General features: G+C 39.5%; 1 protein-coding gene across 1 annotated transcript in view; it reads right to left on the bottom strand.

Annotated features, from left to right (window-relative positions):
* TCP11 (t-complex 11) overlaps positions 1-6,250 on the bottom strand; it is a 31,538-nt gene extending 25,288 nt beyond the window's left edge. The window contains exon 1 of the mRNA XM_044674232.1: positions 6,124-6,250. Coding sequence (XP_044530167.1) covers positions 6,124-6,250 — 127 coding nt within the window. The remainder of the gene's footprint in view (positions 1-6,123) is intronic.
* Positions 6,251-10,415: the final 4,165 nt, after the last annotated feature.

Below are 10,415 nucleotides of genomic sequence, written 5' to 3' on the forward strand. Positions count from 1 at the left end.
GCTGCTTGCCACAGATAACTCTGACCCATCTGAAAATGAGGTGGGCTGGCCACATAGTTGGCGATTATGCTGATGTTTTCCTTTTTTAGGCAAAGACCCACCTCCCTTGTGATGAAGTAATGAGGGATAAGATAGTCTTTAAGTCTACTTCTCATTCCCCAATCAGAGATGTCTTGGGATGTCCAAGGGAGAGACTGAATAATGAGCTCCCAAATTCTATTTATAGACCAGTGTGAAAAAAATTTCCTGGTCTTTGATTTTTGAGAGGAAAATAGACCACTAAATTATTGATTAAATGCTAGCCTAATCAATAAATTGATATTCTTACGCCAAAACTGGTCTCTCAAATATTTTAATCATAACAGAAGTGAAGTGACTTGTCCAGGGTCACGTAGCCAGTTATGTGCTAGAGGTTAGACTTGGACATCAGTCTTCCTGTCTCTGAGGCCAGCTCTCTATCTACTGATATCCATCAGCTGTTGTTTAGTTATTGTCAGCCTTGTTGGACTCTTCATGATCCCATTTGGGGTTTTCTTGGAAAAGATAACGAGTGATTTGCCATTTCCTTTTCCAACCCATTTTACAGATGAGGCAATATAGGGTTAAGTGACATCCTCAGGGTCTCATAGCTAGTAAGTATCTGAGGTTGGATTTGAACTCAGGTCTTTTGACTCCAGGTTGAAACTTCATTCCTACCTCTACCTGCTGGAGGTTTCAGTCCCATCTGTATCTCACACTCAAAACACAGGATCATAGAATTTTAGAGCTCTGGTTCAGACCATCTGGTTCAATCCCCTCAATTTATAGATGAGGAAACTGAAGCACAGGTAAGTTAAATGACTCGTCCTTGACCACACAGGGAGTAAGTATGGTGAAATTTGAACCTGGATCCCTGATTACAAATTCACTGTTCATTCCACTGCCACTCCAAACCCAACACTTCTTCAAACATTTTTATTGTCTGCATACGTAACCTCTCTGACATCTGTCTCCTGCTCTCCACACAATCTTGGGGTAGGCCCTAATTACTCCTAGCACAAACTATTATTGCAACAGCCTTCTAAATGAGCCTTCTGGTTCATCATCTATTTCCCTTTCCCATTCAGTTTCCCACCATAGCCAAATAAATACTCCTATGACACCACAACCGCAACATATCTTACTGTCTCTGCCCAAAAATCTTTAGTGCTTCCCTAAATGTCTTTAGAATAAAATACAAGAGCCCAGCCCGGCATTTAAAGCTCTCTACAATCTGGCCCCTATGTCTCTTTACAGACTTATTTCCTATTACTTTTCCTTCTTGCGTTCTATGTTCCCAATTGCCTTACATAGCTATTCTCCGCCACAGACATCCCATTGCTTCTCTCTATGCCTTTGCATAGGCAGTCCTCCAACCTTGCCATGTACTCTGTTTTCACCTCCCTCTCCTCTTAAGGTCCTTCACTTCCTGCAAGGTTCTGCTCCAGTGATAGTGCCATCCTCCAAGGCTTTCTTCACCACTTCTCCAGTTTCTAGTGCTTCCTTTAGATATGTAAATTTAATACTTACATAACTATATCTATATTATGTACCGCCTCCACCCCATTAGAATGTATACTTCTTGAGGGGCAAGCATTTTGAGATGCTTGAAATCATTTTGGTCTTGCATGAAGTAGGCACTAAATATTTGGAGAATTGAATTTTAATTTAATAGGGATAAATAGAATGTCCTACCCTTGGTTCAGAAAAAAAATTTTTTTTAATTTGAAGTACCCAAAGCGAGAGAGGTAGAGAGCCTTGCTGTCCTTGGCCCTGACCCACATCCACAGTATTATGTTCTTTTCTGGGTATCATACTTAGGAAAAACATCTGACTAGATTATTAGAAAGCCTGCGAGGATCAGTTGAGGTTTAGCCTGGAGAAGAGAAAACTTGATAGCTATCTTTAAGTGTGTGAAGGGTTATCAGCCGATTAACTTGTTCTGCTGAGCCCCAAAGAGAAGCAGGAATCATAGGCAGAAATTGCCCAGATAGATTTAGGCACAGAGCAAATCTAATCCAATCCAGCAAAAATTTATTTAGCACCCACTACTGGTCAAGCACTGTGTTAGGCACTGGGGATACAAAGACAAAACAGTCCCATTCTGAAGAGATGCAAGTAATTAGATGACTACATAAGCATTATAACTTGAGGAGTAGGGACAGAGCTGTTAACAACAATGGAAGATCAAGAATAGAACAGGAGGGGGCAGCTGGGTAGCTCAGTGGAGTGAGAGTCAGGCCTAGAGATGGGAGGTCCTAGGTTCAAACCCGGCCTCAGCCACTTCCCAGCTGTGTGACCCTGGGCAAGTCACTTGACCCCCATTGCCCACCCTTACCATCCTTCCACCTATGAGACAATACACCGAAGTACAAGGGTTTTTAAAAAAAAAAAAAAAGAATAGAACAGGAAATGTTGAAGAAATTTGGGATTGCAAGAGGCACAGATGAGGAGGTAGCGCATTCCAGGCACAAGGAGACAGCCTATCCCCTGACAAAGGAAAATGGAATGCTGAATTCAAGAAACAGCAAGTGGGCCAGCCCATTTGGAACACAGTTATACGAAGGAGAATCATTTACAATAAGACTGCAAAGGTAAGGCTGGGGTTTTCAAACTGATAAGGACTTTAAATACTAATCTGAGGAATTTGTATTTTTTCCTAGAGGTGACTAAGAGTCACTAAAGATTCTGAAGAAAGGGAGCAACTAGTATGAGATTTATGCTTTAAGCAGATGACTTTGGAAACTGTATAGATGAATTAGAGAAGAGAAAAAAATTAAAAGAGTCCAATTAGAAGGCTATTGCAATGGTCCAGGTAAGAAGAGATGAAGAAACTGAACTAGTCTGTGTGAGTGGAGGGAAGGGGATGAAACAAGGGATGCTATGGAAGAAGAATCAACCAGATGAAGGAGAATGAGATAGGAAAATGGCCCTCTTGAAACAGGTAAGTTAGAAAGAGGGGTGGATTTGGGGGGGAAAGATGAGTTCTGGTTCTAACAAGTCAAGTTTTGATACCTATTGGACCTTGTACAGGTGGAAAATTTGCCACGCCGGTTAAAAAAAATTCAGCACCCTCTGTATTGGTGATGGAGGAGACTTGGAGGCTGGATATTTTGATCAGGGAATTATCTCCAAAGGGATGATCATTTAGCCCACTGGAGCTAGTTGAAAACACCAAGAAAGGGGGTGTAGAAAGTAAAAAGGGTCCAGGACAGAACTTTAGGAGTTAAATGGTTAGAAGGCATGACAAGGAGGATGATCCAGCAAAGGAGGCTAAGAAGGAGCAATCAAACACGAAAGAGGAAAATCAGGAAAAAGTAATATCACAAAAAGCCAAAGACCCAAGCAAGGAAAAAATAAATCCTTCCTAACAATCAGAGCTGTCCCAAAATACAAACAACTGGTCTGGGAGGTAGTGGGCTCCCTCCACTGGAGGCCTTCAAGGAAGGCTGGATAATCAGCTGTTGGCAATAGCATATAATCAATTTCTGATCAAGAATAAGATGACTTCTGTGGCTCCCCCTTCTAACTCAGAGATTCTATGAAGTATATCAGAACTCAGTAACCCTAGAAAAGAACTCTCCAAATACAGGATAAAGTAATGCTAAAAATGGAACTTGGTAACATAGTGTGACAAGATTGAATACACAGAAGAGTTTAAATATTTTAGTAGATGAAATGATGCTTAGTATCATGACAGGAAAATAATAAAAAACTATATATAAATACTATGTCAAGCTAGATGATAGTGAAGAGGATTCCCCTATCCCAGGAGTCATAACTTAAGAGCAAATATTTATACATGTCCCTAGTTCTCTTGCCAGGGATTTAATATAGGTTATATAAAGGCAGCACCATGTAGTGACTAGAAGGTTGGTCTTAGTCAAGAAGACCTGGGTTCAGGGCCTGTCTTTAAACCAGACTAACTGTGAGACCATGGATAAATCAATGACTTAACCTCTGAGCTCCAGACAATTAGCTCCCTAAAGCCCTAAATTACAGATGAGTTGCCAATCTGCAACAGGGAAGAAAATTTCTTTATAGGATGTGCCTGATAGTAATGAACTCTCAGTTCAGAGCCCCCCAAATTATGTATTTTTAAAAATTTGCATAGGTATATTATGGGGTAAAGAACATTTAGTGATAAAGACAGATTCTTAAAGATGAGATTTAGTGACAGATTCTTCTAAGCATACACAAAATTTGCTTCAATTGAGACACAGGAATGCACAGAATATAATTTAGAAGTAGAAAACCTAGATAAAAATCTAGGTTTTTGACCTACATTTGCCACAATATAGGTCATTTGATGTCCCACTGCTGCTCTCAGTCACAGCAACAGCCTAACAGTTTGACTTTAGCTATAGGCTAGAAGAAGCTGGCTATGCCTGCTGAGTGGAATGGAATCAGTTGCCAGAATACCTGGCATAGAAATTAACCTCAATTTGAAAATAGATTATTTTTAATTTTAGAATGTTATCTCTCATCTACCATTCTAGATTATCAAAATACAATAACAGTATTATAATATTAGTATACTAGAATTGTTGGAATAAAAAGCATCTTAGGGTCAAAATATTCAAAGGACTAGAAGAATTTTTTCTTTTTGTCAGTCCTTGTGACGATAGAATTCCCAGCATGCACCATATCCTTCAAGTCTCTCCTATATCTCTGATAAATAATCTGGACATTCTGAAGACCTGGAGATTGCTCATTTCCATTTACGTAGCAGTATAATCTTTATGAGGAAAAAAGCAACAAACTAAAGATAGGTTCTCACTAATGTGATAACGCTGCCCTTCATTCTCTTTATTATTTATTATCCTACAATAAGAAAATGTCCACTCATTAAGATGATCAGGTTTTGGTACGTATTGATTTAGACAAACCTGATATATGAAATAAATATCTGGAGTTAATGAAAAAAACTCATGAATTTCATAAAAATATCATTTGCTTTATGTGAAGATTCACGATTGCATTCCTTTAAACAGCGATTTCCCCAAATGAGTCCATTTAGAACTAGTCAATTTCAGAAAATAGTCAATTTTCAAAAGACTACTGAGTATAACCAGATATCTTGGAGCACCATAACTCAATAAATGCTTCTTTAAGTTGTTTTCTATGGGCTAGTACTGACACCAAGTGGTCACAAAAGAGACATGTAATTCAACTTGTCTGGGGGACAATAAAACCGTTACAGTATCATAGATTCAGGCTTGATTTTCTCAAGTCTTTAAAAAATTTATCTCAGGTTCAGATATCTGCTACAGTTGGCCAACCTGACAGGTTGATCATACAATGACTGACTATGAAAGTTGGAAGGGACCTCAGCAGCCATCTAGTAAACCCATACACAAAAGGAAGATGTTCTGTTTCATCTGGAGAAGAGAAGTGAAGCCTGAGGTTTAACCTGTCAAAACAAAATACCAAGTGTCCCTCACCTATACATGGAAAGGTATGGAAGGGCCTAATAGGCTCAATAACATTTACATAAAATCCATGTATATACACATGCAAAGATAAATAGAGAAGTGTAGTGGACTGAGAATCAGGTAGACCTAATTACATCATTAGTTCTTGTGTCAACTAAACACCATTAGAGATACCCCAACTGGAGAATAGTACCAGAAATTCTTATCCTCATAAAATTTAGGCTTTATCAAACCTACCACAATAATCAAAGATTTAGCTTCTATACTTAATTTTGGAGAGGAGGGAATATTTTCTGTGTTCTGAACCAACTATATTGGGCTATCAAGTTTAAATAATTATGTTACTTTTTTCTCTAGAAAAGGAGGCCCAAACCTTTTGGACCTGAATTATTAAGCAACAGGCACTGAAAAATTCATGCTAGGAAAAAAGAAAATTGGAAAAAAAGGGGGAGGAAGAGGGGGAAAGGGAAAAAGGGAGAAAGGGGGGGGTAAATAAGGCAAACCAGGGAAGAAGAAAAAAAATTAATCATGTGTGAAGTGGTAACTGGGCACAGATGTCCCCTTCAAGAGGCACCACCTTCCCTCATTATCTCATTAGTAGCCATCTGGAGCACTGAGGCAGTGCCTTGACCAAGAAACCTCTTGTGGTGGACAGAAATCCTAGACATACAAGAAGGCTGATCTGGGCAGGTGCTGCAGTTTCCCTGGTCGCAGCTTGGTATCACAGTCTTGCAGGTCCCACTGTGGATTTCTCTGGGATCCTCACTCTGTGGATTATTCTTCTGGACGTCTTGCATCCTAATGATGTTATCTGGAGATGGATTGAAGAGGAAGGGTTTTGCTTTTAGCTCACAACAGAAGGGTTACTCTCTCCAAGTTCTAACCCATTCCACATTGTACTCCTCAGAACCCCCCACCCCAACCCCAAGACGGGTGAGGACGCTGAGAGAATTCATTTCAGAGACGGATGGGGCCTCAGAGGTCATCTGGTTTCCCATCTAGGCTGGGAAAATGGGGCCCATAGGGGTTAAGTGACTTGACACTTAAGTCACTCTGGTTGGCAGGACTGAGATTCGAACTCTGGTCTTCAGTGTCATTCTTTACATTACAGAGGGAGGATGAGCCAGTCTTCATAGGGATGAGTTTGGGGTCCAGAGTAGGGTTGTTTCTTGGCCTGCCCATCCGGCCCTGCCTACAAGAGGAGGAGTCTGGAGGGCTGTCCTCCCTCCTCTATCCTACATGGCTGCTGCCGCAGAATTATGGGGATGGATGGGCCAGGAGTTCAGATCCGTCGCCACCTCTGCCTGGCTCACTGTTTTGGGCTCGCCCTCTCTGGGTTTCAGTTTCCTTCCTTGAGAGAGATGGCCCAAAGGTCCCTCGTGGCTTCTGACTACCCTCCCGGATCCTCCACCGCCCGCCCTCACCTCCTTCACCCCTCGACCGCTCGCCCCGCTGCTGAAGCTGCTTCTGCTGCGCGAACCACCCTGCGCGTCTGCCTGGAAATCGGACTGCACCACGGTGCCCCGACTCAGTCACCAAAGGGGGGAGCGTCGGCCGAAAAAACGGTCCTGGGGCCTGTGGGGAAACTGCGCCACCTGTCGCACGCCCCTGCGCCCTGCGGCCGGAGCTCAAAGTGGGAGAGTCCGGGATTTGAAAACAAACCGCCGCCCGTCGCCCAGGGCAACCGGGGTGGCGATCACATGGCCGAAAGGACTTCGAGGCTCCGCTGGACTGTTTCATTTGGAGGGGGGTCACGGGCGGTTCCATAGGGCATCAGACAGGAGGGAGAATAGAAACCCGTGCAGTTGGACAGACAGACCCCGAAACTGACAGATGCAGAGACAGACACAGACTGGCAGATCCAGAGACACACAGACACATCCTAAACTCAACATGCTCATCAGCTTTCCCCCTAAATCACTCCCTCCTACCTTCCCTAGATGCCTCATAGTCTCATCCCCATATCCAAGCCATTGACATGAGCTGTCAATTTCTTCCTGGTAACACCTCTTCTATATACTGCCATCATTGGTGCGGGCTCCTGCCTGCACTATTGCAATGACATACTGGTGGGTCGGCCTGCCTCCAATCCATCCTCCAAAGTGATTTTCCTAAAGCACAGATCCGATCAGGTCATGATGCAAAGATCCATCATGGAGCCCTCATATAATACTGATGAACCTCACTAAGCAACCAAATATCGCTGGGTCAAAGGGTATGCACAATTATAGAGTTCTTTGGCCATAGTTCCAAATTGTTTTACAGAATAGCTGGACCAGTTCACAACTCCATCAACAGTACATTAGTATCTCATTTTTTCCACATGCTCTCCAGTATTTGTCATTTCCCTTTTCTGTCATATTAGCTAATCTGATAGGTGGGAGTTGTTATCTCAGACTTGTTTTGTTTCTCTAATCAGCAATGATTTTAGAGCATTTTTTGATGTAACTATTGATCCTTCTGAAAATTGCCTGCACATAGCCTTTGGCCATTTATCAATTGGGGAATGGCTCTTATTTTAATAAATTTGGCTCAGTTCCTTATGTATTTGAGAAATAAGGCCTTTATCAGAGAAACTTGCTATAAAGCTTGCTTTCCTCCAGTTTTCTGTTTTCCATTTAATTTTGGCTGTATTAGTTTTATTTGTGCAAAAGTCTTTTAATTTCATGTCATCAGAATTATCCATTTTATAGACATAAACTCTTCCCTAATCCATAGATCTGACAGGAACATTTTTTTCCATGCTCTCCTATTTTACCTATAATATCACCCTTTATGTCTCACTTATTTATCCATTTTGAAATATTGGTCTTTATTTTCTGCCAAACTACTTTCTAGTTTTCCTAGCAATTTTTGTCAAATGGTGATTTGTTACCCCCAAAACTTGGATTGTTGGGTTTATCTAACACTATGTTACTATGGTCATTTACTACTTGTGTATTGTCTATGCAATTTATTCCACTGAACCACCACTTTATTTCTTAGTCACTATCAGATTGTTTTGAATTATCATTTTATAATATATTTTGAAATCTGTACTGTTAGGACTCCTTTCATATTTTTTTATTGATTCTTTTGATATTCTTGACCTTTTGGCCTTTTATTCTTCCAGATTAATTTTATTACTATTTTTTCTAGCTCTATACAATAATTCTTTGGTAGTTTGATTAGTATGGCACTAAGAAAGTAAATTAACTTAGGTAGAATTGTAATTTTTATTCTGTTGGTTCAGCCTACCCATGAGCAGCTAATATTTCTCCAATTATTTATATCTGTCTTTATTTCTGTGAAAAGTTTTTCATAATTGTGTTCACATAATCATTGGATTTGTCTTGACAAGTAAACACCAAAGAATTTTATATTGTCAGTAGTTATATTAAATGTAATTTCTCTTTCTATTTCTTAATGCTAGATGTTGTTGATATTATATAGAAATACTGGTGATTTATGTGGGTTTAATTTATATCTTGCAATTTTGCTGAAGTTGCTGATTGTTTCAATTCAATTAATTTCAATTAAAAAACAATTAGTTTTTTAGATGATTCTCTAGATCTAAGTATACAATATCTGTAAAAAGTGCTAGTTTTGTTTCTTCATTGTCGATTTTTATTCCTTCAAATTCTTTTTCATGTCTTATTGCTATATATACTATTTCTATACATTATTGAATAAGAGTGGTGATAATGTACATACTTGTTTCATTCTTGATCTTATTAGGAATACTTCAAGTTTATACCCATTGCAGATAATACTTGTTCTTGGTTTTATATAAACACTTCATTTTTTAAAAAAGTCCCCATTACCCCTATAATTTCTAGTGTTTTTTTTTTAATAGGAATGGGTGTTATATTTTGTCACATTATTTTTCTGCATCTATTCATATAATCATATGATTTTTGTTGTTTTTGTTTTTAATATATATCTATTATACTGGCAATATCCCCAATATTGAGCTAGTCTTGTATTTCTGGTATAAATTTGACCTGGATGTCGTGTATAATCTTTATGATAGATTTATATCATCTTGCTATAATCTCCTTGCTAGTATTTATTTAACATTTTTGTATCAGTATTCATTAAAGAAATTGGTTCATAGTTTTCTTTCCTTTTGCTCTCCCTGGTTTAGGTATCAGCACCATATTTGTGTCATAAAAGGAATTTGGTAAGAATCCTCCTTTATCTATATATTTTTTTCAAATAGTTCTTATAGGATTGGAATGGATTGTTCTTTGAATTTTGAGAGAATTCACTATAAAGTCATCTGGTCCTGGGAACTTTTTTCTTAGGCAGCTCCTCCTGTCTTTTGCCTCTTTTTGTATCCCCAGTGCTTATCTTAGTGCCTACCACATAGTAAGTGCTTAACAAATGTTTACTGACTGACTAATGCCTCAACAGAAACAGACATAGAGACTAGCTTAGAAACAGACACAGAAGGCAAGGTGGGGATGATGAAGTCATTAAAAACTATCTCTGCCAGGAATCCCTTCTTTGTGTTTCCTTCCAGAAGGATAATGAACCCTTGGTCAAATGCATTTAATACCTAGAAACATTTTTTTTTTTTAAATAGGAGAGGCCACATTTGATTGAGAAGCCACTCGTGGAGATTTTTTAAAAAATTGGTAGTAGTATACTTTCCCTTAGTGATCTACTGTTTAGACTGTACTAGGAGAAGTACAAAGTTTAAAGAGTTTGGGGTATTTTTGTTTTTGCTAAAAAACAACAACAACAACACAACAACCTCATTTATCCAAGTCAACAAATAGCAAAACAGAAATCAGAGAAAGTATACACAGGAGAACATATAACAGACAAAACAGAGTCAAGGAGCTCTCCTACTGGGAATGAGATAACCGTTCCACCAAGAGAGAGCTCAAAGTCTCATCCACAAGGATATTCTCCAGAGTTTCTGGTGTAGCCGTGCTGGAGATCAGGACATGATGGAGACTGCCAGCTCCTCTAATG

Source organism: Gracilinanus agilis, chromosome 4, assembly GCF_016433145.1.
Source record: "Gracilinanus agilis isolate LMUSP501 chromosome 4, AgileGrace, whole genome shotgun sequence".
NCBI lineage: Eukaryota > Metazoa > Chordata > Mammalia > Didelphimorphia > Didelphidae > Gracilinanus > Gracilinanus agilis.